Below are 22927 nucleotides of genomic sequence, written 5' to 3'. Positions count from 1 at the left end.
ACACTTTCAGCAGAGCAGCAATGCCCCAGAGGCTGGTTTTCACTGAGGCTAGCACAGAGGTTGACACTTACCTTGCCAAGAATTACTCCTAGGCCTCCCATTTTCACAAATATCTGAAATATGTTTTGTGTCTGGGATCCTTTCACTCCAGGAATGAGATAATCCATTTGACCTGGAATAGGAGGGCTCAGATGCGGTTATTGTTAAGGGTATTGTCTCACATCAGTGTTAGCTCAGAGGTTCAGAGAGTCACATTCCCAAGGCCAGTGACAAAACACAGCCTAAGGTCTGTCTGCACTAGCAGAGCACCCAGGATTTCTGCTTAAACCCTGCAGTGGTTTGCTGTGTCTGCATTCAAGAGCTAGGCTTCAGCCCTGCTTTCTCCCATGTCTACTGTGGAAACCACAAATGCCAGCACACACAGATTTCCAGTTCTGCCCAAGTTCTTAGCTGGAAGATGCTCTTCCAATTGTGCTCGTCCCAAGGTGTTTTTTTCCTCAAATCCCACCGGCAGGCTGCCCACTCCCTCCTCATGCTGTTGCAGGAAAGGTGCAACTGCTTCCTTCTACCCACTGCAACAAGTCTCAGGAGCCCAGGGGTCTGTGAGGAACATCCTCCCACTTACAGCTGGTAGCTCCAGTGGAGGGGTAACTGTCTTATTTTTGCTAATTCAGAATTTTTATTGTATTTTGTCAGCTAGTCACTAGAGTGTATAATTTTAATGACAAACTCAAAGCCAAAAACAGCCTTTATAACTAGGTGCTTTATGCAAACTAAAGTTTTTCTTTCTTCTTGTATTCCCTCTAAGAGCCAGAGATGTGTGGCAAGGTCCAACACATGGGGTTTTGCAACAGGCTCCTTCCTGTTGAACTAGAGCTGCTGCTCAGCTGTTTGTCATGAGATCTACAATTATTACCAAAACAGAAGAAAACAAGAGGAAGTTGAAAACTGGTCAGAATAGATGGCTTATTTATTACAAAGAAGTTTTGCTTTAAGGATCTATTTCTGTAGTTTTAAGGTCTGAATACTCTTGCATTTTTCAGTCTCTGCTTTCCTTGGAGGGCAGGCATCTCACAGATGCTCTTCAGTTTCCAGAAGACCAAGCTAATCACAACCACACTGAATTAAGACCAGGGTCTCATTAATTCAAACTCAGTTACAGCATGAAAGGTCTGAGAACCAACAGACCCATTAATAGATTTCTAAATAATTTTCTCTTCCTAATGGTCTATTTTCAGCTTCAGGAGTGTCTTGCTATATACTGGGTTTGGTGTTTGCTGTTTCATAATAACAAGAGTTATCATGAAGTTATCTCTTAATCCTTGAACATCCTAATACTAACACTTCATAGTGCTTTCCAGCGTGGAGAAGCCCAGGTGGCTAAAGGCCTGGTCACTCTAATGTCTCCCAAGAGATGTCATCCATATCTGCACACAAAGCAAATCAAAACCAGCTTAAAAGGTAGGAACTCCAGGCATTGAAATCGAGTATTTGTCAGACTTACTTATCCAGACATTACAGTGGCACAACATACCTCAACTGGTGGTGGGGAACAACAAAACTCTCTAGTACAGACAGACCTTAGAAGCCATTAGCTTGTTGGAACAAATAATAAACAGAGACACATGAAAGAAATGAAATATGAAAAGAAACACAGACACTGAATGAAAGAGGAAACACGTTAAAGGATATTCATTTAAAAACAAACTTTTTTTTCTTAACTGGCATTTGAACCTCCTTACACAAGCTATGAAAACTTGCTTCCCCAAGACTTTTTTAAAAATTTTACCCAAATGAGAAAAGATTCTCCAACACAAACAGCGCTATCACTAAAAATTAACTCTTGCTCCCTGAAAAAAATAATTACCAACTCACAAAAGCTGAATTTAAAAATTAGAAATAATAATTAATTATACACTACTACAGTTTTCTTAGTAACATATTCACTAGAACATGAATGAAGTTGCATATAGGATCAGGCTGCTATACCCAAATAGCAAATGTATCCCTTCCATGCATTTCTCTTTACTTTCTTTGAAATAACAACAACAAAAATGGCTTCACCAACTGCACAGTTATAGACTGCTCAGCAACACAAGAATCAAGAATTATGAAGCAGTTCAGGACTGTCTATCCCTCCTACGACACAGTGCTTCTCATTAATTGTTTTAAAGTGCTAGCTGGAGATTTTCATAATTAAAGGATATCTAACTGCAGAGGGATGGTGAGCATCATGACCTAATGACCTTAGCAATTACAAATTACTCTCAGTGCTTTTCAATGAATTTTCCATTTTAAAATGTTGTTGGGTTTTTAAAGTAACTGGAACAATAACAGAACTAGTGAAACTGGATCAAGGGCAAAATCTAATGCCCTCTTTGGTTACTCATAATAGCAAGCACAAAACTACAGAGTCTTTGTAGAATTATTTTCTGAGATAACACTTAGTGACCATTTAGTATACTAGTCTAGTAAGTGGAATAAAATGCAAGCACCATCATCTTTAATGTGAGACAGCAAGATTATCCAGAACACCAGGTCAACTCAGTGAATTAATGACACTGACAAATAACGATATAAAAACAACATTTATATTGAACAGTTTATGTTTATAACTATTATTGAAGCAAGACAGTGTTCCTTTTCTTTGATTACATGACCATGATTTAAAAAACTGTGGTTCTTTTATTTAATTTTTTTTTCAGCCAGCAATTATTATTGCAGTCTACTTGAAAAAAATTCTCAAGCAGGGAGATGATGAAAATTTGGTTAACCAAAATTGGTTTACAATGGAAAACTTGTTTATTCTGGCTGAATTGTAATAACTAAGCAGTTCAGGGCATGCGAGAAAAATCAGTAATCAAAGCACAAAGGATGCTATTTCAAACACTCCACAAAGAAAGAAGAAAGAATCAAACCTGCTGCAAAACAATGAAATGTTCTGACTAATGGAATAATGGGTGATGGAACAGGTAGAAATCTGAAAATGCGACAGAAAAGCAGACCTCTTCTTAGAACTAGATGCAGAGTTTGTGCTGACTCCAGGAGGCATGTCGCTATAAAAAGAGTCGGCCTCTCCAGGCTTTTTTACATAATCTCCCTGGGGTATTTGTCTAAAGTATAATAAACATCATAGAGTCAGAAAACATGACAGGCACCAGTACACACACAAACATGCACAAATATTAGTTTAAAAGAAAGAGGCAAGGACAGTGATTCTTGAGGAATCCTGTTAACCACACAATAAGCCTATTAATAAATAATTCAATCATCTGAGAGGAAACTCCCACATGCTTCTGGTATGTGCAGAAAAGTGGATTATGCAGTTTCGGTAAGGGAAAACAAGGAACATTTCACTGATAAACTCTGATCATAATTTTCAAAGTGAACAGTTTGCGGTTCTTGAGACATTAGATAAACAAGTTCAGACATCGCAAATGGCTCATCACAGTGGTTGCAAAAAGCATCCTCAGATGCAGTAGAAGTACTGCAGCCTGAGCTGAATGCATGCCTGAATCAAAAGGAGTTCACAAAAAGTGAATTATTTTTTCCTTCTGAGGTAGATGCTTTCCATTTAATTTTTGTGCTTATTACTGAATTCAGGAATAGCATCCTGTTCAGTTGTTTAAAACTCAGGAGGAGAAAAACGTCCAGTTTATTAACTGTTTTCTTGTGCAGGGGAACTAATGCTAATATCAGAGGTTCTCAGCTACTCCCAATTACCACAGTAAACTCAATCTGCCAAGACACACAAAAATAATGCCACACATATCTGACAACAGTTTACCCTTTTCCAGTACCAGAAGCTCAGTTATGGTGCATAAAACTATCTATGCATTAGAAAGTCCTAATCAAGTGATGCAACTTTTTTGCAGATGGCGAGTTCATGGCCAGCCGAAAAACTGCCATGCAAACACTCCAGTTACAGTTCCACCAAGTTGAAAAATCCTCCCCAGTACAAGTTGCTACTTTGAAAGCTGGCTATATCATAAAACTAGCAACTTAATCACCTATTTAGCCTTGCACTTTTCAAGGCCTTTTTGCTTCAGTGTGCCTCTATTAAGATGCGCATTTATCAGAAGGTTGATTCACATTCAGATTATGTCCAACTACAGACCTCAACTGGGCTCTCTTCATTCCGTATCTGAATTTTTAATGCTCTTCAAGTATTTAAAATATATAATTATATGGCACATAAATCATTAGTGTAGCACAGTACTTCCACAGTATTTCTTCTAGCAGTTCTCAAGCCTTGTTCTTGTCCCATTCCTTGGCCAGTACATGGGTGTGTTCAGAGTTGTCTCAGCGTGGGCAGCCCTGCTCCCCAGGGTTCCTCCAACAAACTGCTCTCTTGCTCCTCCGTCAGAAATAATTTCTCCCATGTAGCTGTGCCCTTTAAGCCACACTATCCCATCTGACAGGATCCTTGCTAATTGGCTCTTTTTATTACTTTCAGTTTACTCATTTTATTTGCTTAGTACTACCAAATATCTTTCCTTATGTAAAGCTCAAAAATACCTCAATGGCTTGGTTTTCATCTTTATTTGAAGAGTAATCATAAACATATAAAAAAGAAACACAACACTGGACACTGTGGTAGAAGTCTGTTTTTTCCATTTATGGAGCACTCCTTGTGCATATCCAAAAATACTCTATTTAGAAGTCAGGCTACAGAATTTAATTTTCTGCATGGAGGAGATTTAGTTACTAAACATCTCCATCACCTTCAAAATGATGGAGCCCTCCATCACCTTCAAAAGCCCCAGTTTGTGTTGGTTTCCACTCTGCCCATGCCCACCGACTGCATACTCACAGTTCGCTGTCCATATATTAATTTCTGCAGATGAGGAAATCTAAAAAAGTTAGATTCTCTAATATTCCAGTGCAAATGTGAACGGGGCGGTCTCTTTCCATATTTTGAGGATTTGGCTGCTCTGTCCTCAGCCAACACTGAAACATCCACAGGAAAGTAACTTGATGGCCATGTTAGTCTGCACTTACAGATACTTTGCATTCCACTAAGCAGCACCAAACCATCAAATTCTGGCTTCCTTGTGCTGGGTGACATTTCCTACCCACCAACTTCTCCACAAGGCTTGGCTTCAATAGCTTTGCCTTTTTCCTGTTACTGTTCCTGCCACCTATCTGACCTTGTAGCACACAACCAGCACTTGGCAGTGCTTTTCTGCTTTTTGCTAGTATTTTCAGCCTGGCAGAGAAAGCGCTACAGAGGCAGGGGAAATGGAGAACAAGCACAATGAGTAGCAGCAACAAACAAAGCAGCAGCTTGACCAGGAGGCGGTGATACAGGCAGAAAACAGGGGAATTCGGAGAAACCCTCTTATCTGTGGGGGACCGGGAGAGGAAGGAACCAACTCCTTCCCAGAAGATCCATCTGGCAGGCAGATGACCGATCAAAGGGAGGTGGTCTTCCAGGAGCCAAACCTAAGTCACTAGGAACTGTTTGGGTTTTGGCCAGAAGCTTGAAATGGTGAAAGCTCAGTCCTGTGCTGAAGACAGTACTGTGCTTTAGCTACAAATCAATCCAGCAGGGTGGTGGGAAAGAATGGGCTCTTCATTCACACAGCAATTTAACAGCATTGTATTTTTAACTGCAAAGAAGTTCCAGGAATTAATTTGTCTCAAAAGGCTCCTGAACATCATGTTAATATTAATTATTCAGTTCTCAGCCTCCCAAGAACACTTTCATCTCTAATAGCAGATTTTCAGTCTCTCTTATTGGAAATATTCTCCTGTTTTCCTAAGTAAAATAGGCTATCTCAGAAGGAAACATTACTTTTGCTAGAGTCCAGTGAAATCAGGATTTCAAGCAATGCATTTATGGAATACCAATTTCATATATTCAAGCAAATATTCTTTAATATATGGTAATTCATCACTATATTTTCTTTATAGCATGTAAATGAGCAAGAGAGAAGAAAAGCTATTTTCAGAGCTTTCTAAGATACATTCCATTACTTTCATCACATACCTCTGTCTTCTGTAGTTTCTTTCCATACAAAGAGAAGAGAAAGAAAGAAGAATGCATTATCAGTATGCAGGTATACGTGGCCAGTAAGCAAAAAAAAACACGAAAAGAGAAAAGCAATGTATGCAGAATGAAATTTTTGCTCAAAATATTGCTACAGAAAACACTTCTGAAATAAACCTAAACATACTAAATTAGAATATACAATGAAAATATTTTTTCAGATTTTCAGATACTGCCAGAAGCTGAGGGTGATATACCAAGACAGCATAACCTACCTTTTTACTATCCTAATCTTCATGCTTTTTCCAAATGCTTCTTTCCTTATGTATTTCTGAGCTGCCTTCAGCCAACATCAGTCTAACAAACCAGCAGGTGATGTGCCAGCTCGTTATGCCAAGCTGCTGGGGCTGTGTCCCAGCTACAGCATTGCCTGCAGCTGAACCTGCCCTGCCCTCCAAGCACACCAAGGACCCGTGAAGGAAGGACCTCAAGAGCCAGTCTCACCCAAACACAGGTGACAAAGTAAGTACCTTGAATCTTCTTCTAATACATGTCAAAAAACTAATCCCCTCTGTTTTCAGAAGAAATTCATGAAAGGAAAAAAACTGAAAAAGATCAGTCAGGCTAAAATAATCCTTTTTGCCTCTCAGTGAGCAGAACACTGACAGCTCTACGCTAGGAGAGAACTTGCACCTTATTTGCAAATTACAGATCTCTCTCTTAGCGAAAAATGTGCCTGAATTAATTTCAGGTTAAGCTGACTGAATATAAACATCTGTTTAAGGAACGCTATGGTTAAATGCTTTACTGACTGACTGAAGGCTAATCTCGCTAAAGTTACTTCATTAGGAAAGATTTATAATTGAATCAGACTGTATTCTTGTATTTCCTTTGTCAGACACAGTAAAATCATACTCTGATAATCTACAAAAAAAGAAAAGAAACAGCTAAATAAGAAATAAATTTCAAACATGGATCAAGCTCTCCAAAACCACATACACAGGTACAAATTGCTTGAAAAATGCTAATACTATAAAAATGTCACTGTATAAATATAATCCAATTTAGACTTTTTAGATTCTGTTTGAATTATTGTTTTCATAACATAATCAGCTATCAAATGAAATAAACATATTTTTAAACTGTATTAAGAAGAACACAATTTACTTACTTGTAACCCCAACCAGTTATTCCTAAAACGAGAGCCAACACTAAAATGGTGCCAGCAATAGCCCCTATTATTATATTTGTGCTAACAACACCTGGAAACACAAGAAAGGGGAAAAACATACAGGGTTTTAGGAGAAAAATATACAAAAACAGCAAATGCACTGTCTTTCAAAAACCTGCTTGGACAACTTGTACTAGACTGTTCAATTGTAACCAGTGATATTATCTTGAAGTATAGCATATACATTAAAAGATCATTTGTAAATCAAGCTTTGACCTCTGCGTCCGCTTCCTTTAACTGAACACTTGCTGCATGGGAAAGTTTTGCCAGGTTTGCCCATACCATATTATCAATATTAAGTTCTGTAGCTTACATCCTTATAACCTGTCTGGCAAATACATGCCTGCATTGGAATAAAAGTGATTGGTTTTGCTCAAATCCCTTTCATAGCTGAATAAACTAACCAAAAGAACATTCTAGAACCTTCTAGAAGATGGTAAAACTGTCCTTGCTTAAGGTTTTATAATGAAAAGCATTTATACCCTCATTTTGCCACAATATATCTTTCTCTTGTAAGCAAGCATAAAGATGAATAAAACATTAAAACTCAAAAAATGTAAAAGCCTAAAATTTGTGTGCCAACATTCTGCATACTGGCCATGTAATAAAAAATTGACTCCACAAATTAAAAACCAATCAGGTAAGCAACATTACCCTTCCATCTAGATATGAAAAGCCCCAGTAACTCTTTGCTTGTGCTAATTTACCAATATACTTAATAAGGCCACTCAGATAATTGGGACAAGCAAGGTACAACCGGACACGCTGGTACCAGTCCCGAGAGGTGTACTGAGTGCTTGTGAGCAGCACCGCTTGCATCCAGCCCCAGGTCTGAGACCTCATTCACAGACACCGAATGCTTCTGCTGTGGGATGAAGGGAAGGGAAGGGAACGAGGCTCCTAATGGTGCATCGTGGTGTACGCTAACTGAAAGAGTAGGAGATCTCGTTTTGCTTAATGAACCTTCCTCAAATCCAAGCTTTTCCAGTTATCGGTAAAAATTAAAACAACATACCTTTATTGATGGCATCTTTATCAAAAAATATATCATCTTTGATGCGAGAACTGCAGTCATCTCCTCCCCAGAATCGGTCACAGACACACTTTATTTCATTGCTACAAACCTGCAGCCAAAAGTGTAGCTCAGAATAAAATCATAAAATTAATCTAGTCCCATAATTAATACCTACAGTATAGGTACAGTCATATAGCACTGATTTTGACTGCCTGGAAAATTCTGTAGGACATTTTTAATATAAATCAATTTTTAATTTACATATTAGGTATAAATGTATTAAATGTATTATTATACTTTATGTATAAATATATGTAATATGTATTAAGTAAGATAATATAATTGAATGTAATATATTTAATCGAGCCATTTGGGAGACTCTGAACCTCAGTGATTTTATTTTTTCAAAATATGACGAAGTGGTTAATTTCAGATAAAAAAAAAAAGAGTTTTAATGCGGTGTAAAAGACAAAGGACGTTATGAGAGAACAACTGCTTTGATGTCAGCTCTGCTGCAGGGTCCTGGACACTGTTTCAAACCACAGTTTGAGGGACAAGGGTACTCTCCAGGGCCGCAGCAAAGTCATAGGCTGCGCACCGAGCAGAGAAGCTGCCACTTGCCAAGAGCCAGCTCACTGTCCTCTTCTTAGAGCAAAGTAACTCTCAGCCAACAAAATCCAATGGCTTTATGAACCGTCTTGGCTGTTGATTCATTAAAGAGGGAATTAAAAAGAGCATCTGGAGGAATGGAGACACAAGTTTCTCAGTTCATAAAACCTTTACATTCTCCAGTGCCTGGCCTGAGGAAATACCAATCAAGTTAGCAGACATGATAGCAAAAGAATTGATTGATAAAATTTTTGTAAAATTAACACATACTTACTTGCACTCATTGTTTAAGACGCCTTGACGGCTATGCATTATGTTTACTTATATGCCTCCTCCCCCCTCCCTTTTCAAAAGCTTCTCCAGAATAAGGACTTCTAGAGTCATGCTGCTGGCTTCCTGAAAGGTCTAGCTACCACACTACACAACGCCAGGTACTCAACAAAAACAGAAAAAAGGATTAAAGAGTACAAGAACATACACCGTGTCCTGAACAAATTTGGCTGTCTGTGGTGCCTGGGCAGGTACTGAAGTTGAAGGCCTCAGCGGGAAGGCAGCGATGCTCAAGGCACACCATGTTCGGCCCACATGGTGTCCCATTCTCCACATAGCCCAGGTCCGTCTCCTCATCGAGCTTCACATGGCCGCCACTGCAAGACAACCAAGAGGATCCTGGAGACTTGTGCTGTAATTAGATGGGACTGCTTGAGAAACTAGGCTGTGGGCTGCCGCCTTCATTTCTGTCTGCATTATACAATGCCCAGGACCAGGAAAAAGCAAGTATTGGCTTATTTATCTCACTGGCCCTAATGTGAAACACAGTATATCTACATCAAACAAATGTAATGGTGAAAACAAAGACTGTTTTTCCTATGTAAGAGCTAGGGTTAGCTAAAACACCAAGTTTACTTGTGTAGGACTTTATTTCATCTTACAGTTGTGTGAAGCTATAAGAACACACCAGGTCTATAATTGGGATTCAGCTAGCATATGGCAACATATTAAGATTCCAGTTAGCTTTGGCAGTGCAGGCATATGTCTAAGTATTTTGAGTACATTAAGTACTTCACAAACATTAAAGAATGTAAAATCAAGAGGCCAGAGAAGAGCATTATGTCTCTACAGTGAAAATTAACTACTACACAGGGGGCACTGCAAAACAGCTGCACTCCCCACACACAGTCAGTGTCCTGAAGCTTAACAAAGGTTGAGCTGGAATAACGGTTATGTGTTAACAGGGGAAAAAAAAAAACCTAATGGAAACGGTTTTTCTCTATTTAGGAATGAGAAAGCTGCTTTTCTATGCAAGATGGATATTGACTGTTTCTGTTCTGTCTTCAGGATTTCCAATTACCTGCAATTGTAGACTTTTCCAAACTGCAATATTGACGATGTGATTTCACCATCAAGTTCTCCAAGTCTGGGCACATTGGATATATTGGAGCACAGAAGGTATCCACAAAGCACATCCCTGCATTAAGAGAATGAACAGATACTCACCAAAAATTCCATGAAAATGGATGATCAAAAAATATGGTTTTCTTCACTTGCTTTGTAACATGCTTGTTATTCCTTGCTTTTCTCTCACTGACAGTAAGTCCCATAAATAATGTCTTGTTTCCCAAGAAAATTATTCTCCTCAGAGCTTAGACTGGGAAAAGAGTCTTTTTTTATGGTGAATTATCAAAAATGCTCTGAGTAATAGCAATCAGGGAGCTGTCAAGAGCAAACCACATCAAACTGATTTAATATTCTATTATGTTACAGTAACTGGCCCATAGAGAAGCAGTAGATAATGGCTTTAAACAAACTCTCATGACACATATGTAAGGGAACTAGAGACACCAAATTTAATTCAACTGTTGAAGAGTCTTTACAACTCCTGTGTGAAGACTTGTGCACTGTCAGAATAGAAGGGTCCGACCTCTCTCATGTTACTGAATATTTTTTACTCATGAATTTGTAATGGAACAAATGTAAGGCTATCAAATCTGCACAGAAAGGTAGGAAAGGACATTAGTCCACCTGTAAGCAGAACTAGAATTCAAATGGCATTGACAGAACAGAGAACTCATCTGACAAACCAGGGTGCAGTTTGATAAGGACTGGCAAGAGATTCAGAAATAGGCTGAAATAATCAACTGCTAAATACAGAATGTGAAACAATGGTTTAGGCAGCAACTTGCAGGAAAAGACGTGGAAAGTTACAATACGATGAAAACTGAACACAACTGAGCAATGCAATGGCACAGACAGCCTAAAAGGTGAACACCACACTGAGATGTGAAACCACAGGCTGCTCTTCTCTGCACTGCTAAGCCTCATGAAGAGTACTAGGACCACTTTTGGCCAAAGTGGTCCCAAAGCTCAGATGGTGCTCTCTTGTCAGAGCTCATCTCCTCTTGACACTCCCCTCGCTCCAGAATCTCCTGCACTAAGGTCTGCAGAGGAAGACCAGGAGAAGTCTGATCATACAAAGTCTTTTTGAGCCTCTTCATGCCAGCTGAAGAACTGGATCAGGGATAAAAAAAAATCTCTTACCAGTTGTTTTCTAAATGGATCAACTTACTGTTTATTGCACTGTATCCAAGAGTCCTTGTCTCTTCCACAGTTTCCTTTCTCAGTCCCTTCAATGTTCAGCTTCTCATAGCAGTACCTGTCAGCAGCTGTCACTTCTAAAAACAGAAACAAATCTCTTCTAAGATGATGAAGACTTTGAAAAGCCAGGTCCTGGGAAATGGGGATGCATAATGAAAGCAAGCAGAGCTTCCCAATCTGTGAATTGCAGTACCACAGTCTGCAGGTGGCCTGTGAAACTCTGCACAGTGTTCTCAATGAAAAGTTTTATGTTGGCACCACAGGACTGTTTCAAAATTTTGTTCAGATTGACCAGGGTTTATTGGTCTAAAATGTCCAGAAGCCACTGAAATAAATCAATAAATATGAGTATAGGTTCCCTAGGTGGTTATTAATGAGAACTTAAACCTCAGAATAATCACCAGTAAGTTAACCAACACTAGAGAAAGAGCTGAAAAAGAGGAGGGAAAGACAAAAGGGAGGGGGGAGGAAGAGGGGAAGGGACGTACAGTCCTAGCTGGTTTTAGTGGTTCTGAATATCTCTTCCATAATTTTTCCAAGCTAATAATCTTTCAAGCCACATGAACAACCACCAACGTAGAAACGATCACGTTCACTCACTTTCACCCCAGATATATTTACACTGCCGGTCCCTGGTTTTACATCTTCCTCCAAAACAAATACCCTGGAAAGAAAGAAAAGATACAGAAAAAGTTTCAAATAACTTGCATTTCCAAAATATGTATTTGTTTAATATACAGATTTGTCACATGCTTTCTACTGAGGCAACTAATACGAGATTCTACTTTCTGTTCATTTAAATGCTTAGCTCCAAAATACAACTAGCACCCGAAACTCAGGAATGTCAGCAGAACTGTCCCAGGTGACATCCAAAGATCTTAATCCAAAGTCTATAAAAAGCAATCTATAAAAGCAGAAAGAACGTAAAACAAATTGACGTGCTAATTACCTGCTTGTTATCACATGAATATCCATCCATTTTATGAATATTGGGAGAACACTATAGAAAGAGAAAATAACTAATAGATCAGACAAGCATGGAAGCAAAGCATACAACAAATGTCATACAGAAAATTATTTCAGTATCACGCTGTTTTTTTCTGTATCAGCAGTTTTAATACAATTTTTACACTTCTTACTATATGGTAACTTTCATAGTGATTGAGAGACTACAGGTGTTTTTTTCAACTCCTGGATAGAAAATACAAAAATCACCTGACTGGAATTTCCTGTGCAGTTCTCTGCAATATCACAATCATTCACTGCTTCTCGGCACAAAACTCCTTTAGGTTCAAACTGAAAAAAAAAAAAAAAGGACAGAAAATTACTGTCTTGTTTTCTCCATATCTTGCCTTAAATGCAATGTTTTTTTAGAGTTTTAACTAAAATTAAAAATGGGAAATTTTCACGAGCTGACTGAAGTGACTGAAGACTTTCCTTTCCCTAGTGCGGACATTGCACCTGTAAAGCCACTGGCTGTTTACCGGTGTAAGTGGTACCACTCTCAGGCACATCCTCCTGAGTGCCTCGAGTGTGGGGCCGAGCAGGATAAGTGCTCTCCTGGGACACAGGACCCCTGGCATTTATCAAATCAATACTGCAGTGGCTTGCAGCATTATCTTGGCCAGGTCATTGTGCCTTTTTGTGCCTATTTTACTCTTCTTTATAAAACAGGGAAAGTGATCCTGTCTTTCTTTCTAGGGACAAAGAACACTGCATAGCTCTAGGTATAAACACTATGGTTATCACAATGTTCTGTTGTAGAACAGAAACTATTCATAAATGTACTGAATTCCATAAGGTTTGACACCATTTTCTAAGAGACCAGATATTTAACAACAAAAAACATATCAGTGACCTAACCGGGCATTTTAGTTAGACTTCTGCACTAACCCTCAAGACCTGTAAAAGCTGGAAGACATCCCATTAGTGGCAACTGTTAATGCAGACCCATAATTTTCCCTGAAAGGTTTCTTAAGTCTGTGATACCCAGTTCATTTTGCAGTTCTGTGACTTTTTTTTTTTGGATCTGCACACACATACATTTTAATTTTTTTTTTCTGGGACTACTGCTAACTCCACAGCTGGTGTGAATGTCAGTGGAAGAGCCAGACTCTGGTACTTTCTCAGCCTTCAGTTTATCTTTTTCCTACAAGTCTCTGGAAAAATGCAGACAGACAGGACAGACAGACAGGAATGTTGTCAGAAACACTACAGGATGCTGGGATGTACACTCACCATGTTTTGTTTGCAATCCCTCCTTCACTCGTGCTTTCAGGGCAGGGTATTACAGGGGAAGGTAACCCCAAGTTTGGGAACTGTAATATATGGTCTTTTGAGCTGTCCTGATTAACTCCTCCTAGGGACACGTGCTTTGTGAAATTCTGCCTTTCTCTTCATTGGCACATACTCACCACTGTATATGAAGATAAACCCTTGTCTCATTTGCAAAAATAATGTAGGTACACAGAAGCTTAATTTTTTTTCTCATAGTCTTTAATATGGTGCCTATGTGACTTGGATACTTGAACAAAATTCACCCACACTGGCATCTGCTTATTTTTTTATATTACATTAAAAAAAGGAACGCGCTTAGGGAAATGTGATCTGTTCCAGCATAATCTGTGCTTTTTCTTTTTTAACATTAGGATGAGCACAAAGTCAAGAATGTGGTCCACAGTTATTACTAATGTTCCTCCTAAGGAAATGAAACCCTGAAATGCCCACAGACAAAGATAAAAATATCACACATAGTACACCACAGTTTTAATAACATTAATAATTATTATCATTATTATTAAATGAGTATAAACAACTATTTATATATTTATAAACATATATATATTTATATATATAAATATATATTTATAAACAACTATTTTATATTTAGCTGGGCTCTCTTACAGCCAAGATCTGACTAGACCTCCTTTCACTATTTACTGATGTATCAGGAAGAATACTTTATTGTTTACATAAGGCTTGATTCCCTTCACTGAATGGGATTTCAGTCAGTCCAAACATAAGCAGACACAGGCAGACCTAACTGAAACTGAAGTCAGGTGTCTTTTCGATGAACACTTCTGAACAATTCTGCTAGCTGTGTTGTGGTTTGGTTTGGTTTGGTTTGGTTTGTTTTACTATATCCTTCTCCCAGGCTCTCTGTGATACAATTTTCCCATTCAGTCTCATGGGACAGATCCCGAGCAACATGTAAGGCATTGGGAGTGGTAAATGGGTAAGGATGTGTGTGTTTAAACAAGGACATCTAATGAAACCTCGTGCAACTTCAACCTGTTTCAAATTTGTCTGAAACTGGAAGCCCTTTAATTCACCGCTGCATTTGATCACAGCCCCTGCTTCAAGAAGCCAAGCCTAAAAGACACAGAATAGCCCCAGACAAACCAGTTTCCAGCCAATTTTAAAAGGTAAGCTTTCAGAAAAGTAATCACAAGGTCTGCAAGGAAAAAGACATATGCTATGGTGCCTGTAGCCACCTGGATGCATTCCCGCCAGGATGCTGCAAGTGAAGGTCACTGCCCTTACCCGGCACTTCCGACAGCAAAGCCCGTTGCTGCACTGGGAGCCTGCCGTCAGGGTGCAAGTATTGCAGCACTCTCCTCCTTCGCTGGCACACTCCTGAGGAACACACACACGCTTATAACAGAATACATGGGAAAAGCAGATGAACCCCAAGCTCTCTTATTACTTCTCATCTTAGCACGCTACCTGAACAGATTTTTAACCAGGCTTTTAGGCACCTGGAAGCAGAAAAAGGCATGCATTGTGGAGCATGAAGTTGCTGTTTCCTATGCAATATAGGAAATAATTTTTCTGACTTCACAATGTCAATCATTTAATACTGACATTTTAACAATGACCAGAGCCATGTTCCCATCTAGGAAAACACTTTCTTTAACATCTTTTAAGGCCTAATTCTGCACAGTTAGCTATTACTGTTACTCTTCAGAATGTATGTGGTGATAAAATAAAAAAGCTGTCCCACATTGTGTTAAACATGATGGAAAACGGTAAGAAATGATGAATCCTTTGCCCCAGGACCTTAACACTGCCTGTCTTCCTCCACTTAATGTTAATGGCACTGATGCACAGCGCCCACATTGTATTAAACATGATGGAAAAGGTAAGAAGTGATGAATCTTTTGCCACAGGACCTTAACATTTCGTGTCTTCCACTTAACGTTAACGGCGGTGATGGGCAGCACCATATCCTGGAGAATCTAGTTGCTAATTTAAAGTACTTAGTTGCTTAAATTAGCTCTAGTTGCTAATTTAAATTACACTTACCGCTATCGTCCCACAGTCACACTCTTCTCCATCTTCCACAAAGCCATTGCCACATTCTGGAGGATCCAGAAGCTGCAGGGCAAAATCAGAAATCAGCAGGGCAAAATCAGAAATCAAAGGGCATGTCTCTTCTAAGGGAATCATTGTCATATTTACTCTGTACAACATGGTTTTTAGCTAGCACTCCAAAGGCATTAACCAAAAACCAGTACCTACAACTCAGGGAGAAGCAGACTAGAAACAACACAAACGAAATGTGCAGAGAACTACCAATGCTGTAAACAAGTTCAGCAATATTGTCAGGTCACATAGTGTCTTCGGTGCATGAGTACCATTTTTACAGCAGAATCAGTTTGAGCAAAAGCCACAATCAAAAACAAAAGGTGTGACAATAAAAGAAAAAAATTTCATTGTCATTACAGGGGTTGCAATTCCTGTTGTTCTAGAATTCAAGTGATGACAGCTGTGTCTCAGGTTGAAGCTGAACTATACTTTCAGAAGGAATAGCCATAAAAAAATTGTCCTTTGGGAGCATGTGGCTCAGAAATGCAGGGAGAGGGGAGAGGCTGGGTTTCTTTGTCAGTTTGTGTTGTAGTCGGATGCTTTTTCCTTCCCTTTTTCTCTATCACAGTTGGAACTTTCAGCAGTTTTCCATAAGCATTCGTCACAGGCAGATGAGAAAGTATAGATGGTGAGGCTTCCTCCCTTTCCCTTCAGCCCCCCCCTTAAACTGTAATTTAAAAGGTCTAAATCTGTACATTTGTAGTAGTACTTTCCTTTCCAAGGGCCAAGATTAATTTACCATTTTTTAACATGGAACCCACACTATGCTCTCTTTTAATGGACATTTACACTCTGCTCTTTGCAGTTTCATTGTTTGCCATTTCCTAAACTTTCTAAAGGTAATGCTTCAAAAAGAAAATAATTTTTTTTTTTTCTTTTGGCCATAAGAAAACACAATAGTAGCTTTTATTGCATAAATGAGAAGGCATATAAGTGCGTCACCAAGACTAAAATTTTGCAGATTGTCCTGAGTTCTCCAATTAAACTAGAATCATTCCAGAAACCAGTCTGCTTATGAGCCATCTGCACAACTACATCACTTGTGGTGTAGAGTGCGTTTCTGTCTGGCTGCTGCCTTTCTGTCAGTAGCCCACAGGATGGAGCATCACCCCGTGTACTTCACTGTGCCACAAACCAGCCTGAGGCTTGTGGCACAGGCTGATGTGCTATTATTAGATCCCCCTATTGAAATGGAAATTAGACTGCAGCATGAAATGCATATGTAGAATTTACCATTAAATGTAAGCAAGCAATTATCTTTTAGAATTATTAAAGAGTTGTTGAAACTACTCATTTCCTACATATTTTTCCAGACTTCTTAACTTCAGTATCTCTAGGTGTCTGCTGCACAATACAGTCAAGTAACAGAGGGTGTTGCCTTACAACATTGGGCCAATTTGCTGCAGTACATAGGGACAGCTAAATATGAAATGGAAGAAAAAAAAAAAAACCATGAAAAGCAAATTGGATCGCTTTTCTCCAAAAGTCATACAATTCATCCATGCATTTGAAAAGAACATACGCTCAATCTGCTCCAGTAGTCATTGATGCAATTTTTGGGACCACAGCTAATCTTACAGTGGAGCACTGTTGAACACTGCACCTTGTCACATCAGTTTACCTTTATCTCATATTTTTCGAAAAGCAAAAGTAAGTTTGTGTTTCAGCACACTTGCTAGGAAATACATCTTTGACAGCCTTCTGAATTAGACAGACATCCACTGACAATAACTTTAAACCAACCCAAACACCACCACATAAAAGAGTCTAAATCAGCCTGGATTCTACATCTAACTTCACATTTCCACATGCCATTAGAAAAAATTTTAAACGCTTCCAATCTAAATTGAGATGAGAGTAATTGTTTTTTACCAAGTGACAGATGTGTAAATTAACATAATTGCTAAAACAAGCCCAAGTAAGACACATTACACTATGGAAACAATTCACTCAGGAAAGAAATAAAACCAGCAACATTTCTCTCCACTTTTAATGAGATGGGAAAAAGCAAACTTCTAAAATGCAGGTGCATTTTAAAGAATCAGAAATCTGACATCTTATTAACAAATGACAGTGCTTCCTCTCCACTTTTCATAATACATTCTTCCATGAAAAGGAGACTTTTGAGAGAGAAGCAGACTCAGCTTATCCAGATTTGATGCCTCCTCTTCCCCTCTAACATTTACCGAAATTCTGTGGTTGTCAGAACACACATTTTTTCTCAGCCGCTCCAGGAGGAATATGCATCACTCCAGAATTTACTTTCTCTTTTACATCTGCGGTCACCTCAGCTATCAAGTCTTTTTTCCACATTAGACTCTTTTTCTGCCTTAGCCTCTTTCCCTTGCTTGTTGAAAGACAGCCGTTAAATAGAGGATAACATTAATTATCTTTAGAAAAGAGTCAAGATCATTATCCTGATTGCTTTACATTTTAACATATGCTTCAGTACATGGAGCAGGAATATACTGAAACCCTGCTGCAAATCCTCCATTGCATCTTGGCTGGAGTTTCTTTAACCTTGTTTTGTATTTATCTCCCTTACATGTTAATCATTTCACATTCTCTGCATCCTTCACATGTTTAGCAGGCCAAAACTGAGACAAAATTGTGCAAAGAAAAGGCGAATACTATCTCAAGAGATATTCCCCACTTCTCCTGATTTCCAAGACTCATGCAGCAAGACCTCTGATTTCGTACTTTAGAGGGAAATTTGGAGGGGATGGGTCAGTCGTTTAAGTGGGTCCCAATGCTTTTGTAGCTCTCCCACCCCCAAGCCTTTAGGGAGGTAACGCACTCCGCTAAATGAGGCAAGGTGCAGTGGCACTGAGGACCAGGGTCCAGCAGAGATCCACCAGCTTTCCCCGTCTGCGTGACTACCCAGCACAAAGCAGGGCTGTACAGGCAGATCCACACGTGCTGGCCTGGAAGGAGCTAACACAGGGCTAAGATGATCCAAGTACTTCTCACGAGACACATTTCTCGCCTGGCACATGTGGTTCAGGGGATGACAGACCCTGGTGACAGTGACAGAGACCATGCGGGCAGCTCCTGGGGAACGAGGAGTGTGACAGGTGCTCAGCAGAGACAGGCTCTCCTAAGGTCTGTGCCCTACTCCTCGGGGCTTTCTCTCCTGATCTGCCTCTTTCAGCTTTAGAAAAATGAGTCCCAGTTTTCAAACTCTGTTCTGAGAGCCACTGTAAAAACTTTGCCTTCTCCAACAGGGAGAATATCACAACCACTTGTAGCAGCTGGTGCCTGCAAGCTGCTGGGCTGCACAGCAGTGCACCCCCTGCGGAGGCTCTAGGAGCTGTATCTTCATCTTGGGACAGATGTGAAATAAAAGCAGTCTTATTTCAGCTTCCAGAGATTTGTACCAAAAGACATCAGCCAATGCAAATTATAATTCAAGCTGTACAAAAATTTACCAAGACACTTGAAACCTCGGCAAATAAATTCAGCAAAATATTGTATTTACAATATTCAGAACGAATTGTGTGAGGGACGATTCTAGAAGCCTGCGGGAGTTCTGTTGGAGATGAAATCCCTTATTAAAAATTTATTGAAATATAATTCCTAGCTACTATGAACTAAAATCGGCTACTTTCACTCATATGTCACCAGAAAATTTAGGACATAGAGAGAACCAGAAATATCAAAATTACAGGTGGGTTTTTTTCCAGCATTATAATTTTCATTCTTCTTGGTTTCATCTAAATTAGAAGTAGAATGGAAGTAAAACTTAACAATAAGGTAATGCTTACTTTGGTTGGTTTATTGAAAAGGCAGGCTCCACCTCCATTGTTTAAAAATTCATGATACTCTTCAATGTCACATTTGGAGAACTTGCTTGGAAGATAATACCTGCACAGTAAAAAGGTAGCAGCATTACTTTCTGTAGTGCTTTTTACACCGTATTTTCTTTTTTTTCAAAATAGGAGAACTATAACATTATACTTTAGAAAAAGTACAAAACCACACTGTCCAGAATCATAGTGACGATCTGCTTGTAGCGCTATCTAATTTAGTAAATGAGAAAGAACTTTGAACAATGGCACAGCGCACATGGAAAGTGAGAGGTCTAAGACATTTCACTAAGTTATTTCATGCCAAATACCACAAATCTCATTACACAGTATGTAGTTCTCACAAACATGGCCTGTTCCACTAATGGGCCTCATCTAAGAAATGCATTTATTTCTTCCTGTATATAACACGGGAGACAAAGATTGCTCATAGTGCATTTCCCTCTTAGATGAAATTGCTCTCCTGGCCCACAGAATTTTTATACAATAGAATTATGCCATCTTAAAACATCTTCCAACAAACATCAGCTAACATTTCTGCTTCCCTCTCTCATTGCCCTACTGAATAAATTTCTTTTGAGTGCAGAGTGCCAACCTAAGGCACAGTGCTCCACCTAAAACCAATACGATGCAGAGAATCTTTGCATGGCACCTTTCCACAGGGAAATAATTTTTCCCAAAGTAACTTAAGTGATCTTTATATTTAGGTCCTTAGTCATGAAAGTACTTATGCTTCAAGCAGATTTTGGAGTCTCAAGGGCTTTCCTGTATCAGCTCATCACTGGATAAAAAAATATTAGCAGAAGTGCTATACAAAATAAACCTTTGCCGGGAATGATGGCTTGCAAATCATAACTGGTCTTTACCATCTCTAGTGTTTATTATTTAGGCCTAAAGACTACAGAGAATGTAGGATTCACTATCCTTCATCAATAAGCTATGTAAATACAAGCTTTTATTGTGTACCTAATTATTTTAAAGGTTTGGATTTCAGATAAAGAATTTAAAAAACATTAAATAAGGAATCACTTTTACAAGAATCAAGAATGCTTCTCAGATTGGCTTTTTAACATATGAAAAATCAGAAAAAAACTACCTAGTATTTTTTTAGGTAGACAAGGTGAAAAAGGCACAAAGTTCCAAATAGCTTTCAATGAAATATGCTTCTTTGTTCAAAATTGTTCTGACCACAAAGCTACTGTGAAAATTTGCAGGTCAGTTTGAAATTAATTTTAAAAGCACTGTTTATAACTAAAACTAGACTATAGGTTAAGTCATATACATGACAAAAGACAGGCCTCTAATATGAAGAATAAAGGTCTGAATACACACTTTAGAAGGCACCAAATTTCATCTAGCAGCAAAAATTTGCCCATTCACTAGTCTTTAGATAAAATCTCTCTGGTGACATTACCTGTGGGTATAAGCATACTCAACCTCCAATGGGAGCACTTTTTCTAACACTTTCAAACAAACTGGAGGATAAAAAATTATAGATACAGATGAAAGATTCCAACAGAAACACTGAAAATGAGACATACTTAAGCAATTTGATAATAGTATTTCAAGAACTAGGATGTGTCATTGTTTGTTCAACTCGCAGGAGAAAAGCTAAGCATGCTTCTGCTTCTTTGCAATGATCTGGCTTGGCTGTTGAGTTCTGTGCTTTGTGAATTAAATCAGCAGTCACCAAAAATCCTCACAGATCCTCTCACTAACTCATTCTCACGTTTCTTTTGAAAGTGTCTTTTTTACATATGTTGTACAGCTAATACATTACTTTCTGAAAAATGATTCACAGAAAATATTCTGCTGAACTACAAAAGGCAAACATTTTCACTCCTTTCCTTTATGTCATAGTATGAAGGACATGACTTTCCTCTAGTGAAATGCCTTACCCTGTGTCTCCCATTATGCATCCAGACCATGTGTCCTCACACTTACACTCACCTGACAACAACAAGAAAAAAAAAAATTACATCTTGAGTCTTGTGAGTCCAAAATAATACATTTCTTATCACAAAAACCACACTGTTGTCAATTCTGTTTCATGTTTAAATACAAGTTGAAAAGAAGAATTTGCTGGTTTATTGCACACCTTAGCTTAAATGTATCAGTGCACGCTGACAAACTTTCTTTCAAAAACTATACATGAATCTAGGCAATCCTGAGCTTTGAAAATATGTCCTGTTTTTCTTTCCTTCTCTTAAAGTGAAGTTCGGGGAAACTGCAGTGTCAGCCTCCAGCACTTGACAATCATGAGTCAGCTCTCCTGCCTTCTCCAGTGTCACAATATTTGATTCCCAAATTTTCTGAGTAAAAAAATCGTTTTAACCCTTCTTCTAATTATAAGTTCTCTTCTGCTACTATGCTAATGTGACTGGGGAAATCTTTGCTTGAAAAAAAATAAAAACCCAAACAATAAGTCACACAAAAACGCATGATTTGGCCTGTAAACACAAGCCAGTACAGCAGGATCTAGCAGCTTCTTGCTCCACTCTTCCTCCTTTCCCTGCTTGAATCCCTTCCCCACGCGACTCCCTGTCAGGCAGAGGGCAGCCCTCCCTTCTGCCCTGCCAGGCTCTGCTCTGGTCTCAACCCTCTGCATTCAGAACTGTGACTTATGTCTATTTCTGTACATATGCTTCGCACATATATTTTTATCTTTCTCTTTCTGCAATTTGCCTTACTGTAATACATGAACATCAGTTTATTGCTTCTGTTTTAAAAGTACAAATAAAAAGGAAACAAGTCTCTGCCCAGCTGTTGCAGTCTCCTCCCTCCCCACCAAAACCCTGTTCTGCCCCTCTGCTCAGCCATAAGAAAGGGAACCACCACTGTTACCATTTTCACTTTTACCCTGCCCCTATATGAGGTTAATAATATGCGGCTGGAAAATGAAGACTGAACACGATGGTAGCATAAAGCACCCATCCTATGTTTCTGAATATTTTTCAAAATAAAATTACATAAACCACAAAAACTGCAGATATATCTCTGCATTGTATACTGTCTTTACAATGTCTGAAAACAAAATTCACCTAAGCAGAGCTCTATTACTCAAAATAGTAACGTATTTTTTATAAATGTAAGCCACGTAAGTATGCATGATCCAATAACTAAGCACTCCAATTCATCATCTAAATTGTTTCAAAACTATATTATTATTATTTCAATCATGCATTGTTCTCCATGTGCTGGGACTTCATATAACATGGAAGCAGGGAGGGTGATGGGCTTGTCATGGGGCATAGACCTGAACTAAGGCATTGCAGGTAAATAGGGGTTACCAAGAACTTGAACATCAAGGT

The 22927-nt window shown here is 38.8% G+C and overlaps 1 protein-coding gene across 1 annotated transcript in view; it reads right to left on the bottom strand.

The window, feature by feature from the left end:
• The window catches only part of ADAM22 (ADAM metallopeptidase domain 22), a gene marked incomplete at both ends in the record, with an annotated part of 136513 nt that overhangs the window by 15743 nt on the left and 97843 nt on the right, over positions 1 to 22927 (bottom strand). The window contains 15 exons of the mRNA XM_082479785.1: positions 72 to 172; positions 2919 to 3113; positions 5993 to 6010; positions 7164 to 7254; positions 8239 to 8347; positions 9326 to 9494; positions 10199 to 10315; positions 11414 to 11519; positions 12043 to 12106; positions 12392 to 12442; positions 12658 to 12738; positions 14986 to 15078; positions 15748 to 15819; positions 19575 to 19674; positions 21515 to 21566. Coding sequence (XP_082335911.1) covers positions 72 to 172; positions 2919 to 3113; positions 5993 to 6010; positions 7164 to 7254; positions 8239 to 8347; positions 9326 to 9494; positions 10199 to 10315; positions 11414 to 11519; positions 12043 to 12106; positions 12392 to 12442; positions 12658 to 12738; positions 14986 to 15078; positions 15748 to 15819; positions 19575 to 19674; positions 21515 to 21566 — 1419 coding nt within the window. The remainder of the gene's footprint in view (positions 1 to 71; positions 173 to 2918; positions 3114 to 5992; positions 6011 to 7163; positions 7255 to 8238; positions 8348 to 9325; positions 9495 to 10198; positions 10316 to 11413; positions 11520 to 12042; positions 12107 to 12391; positions 12443 to 12657; positions 12739 to 14985; positions 15079 to 15747; positions 15820 to 19574; positions 19675 to 21514; positions 21567 to 22927) is intronic.

This window comes from Vanellus vanellus (genome assembly GCF_965231255.1).
Source record: "Vanellus vanellus genome assembly, chromosome: 2".
NCBI classification, from domain to species: domain Eukaryota; kingdom Metazoa; phylum Chordata; class Aves; order Charadriiformes; family Charadriidae; genus Vanellus; species Vanellus vanellus.
Note: the sequence above shows the minus strand (reverse complement) of the source record. Positions and strands in the feature narration are given on the sequence as shown.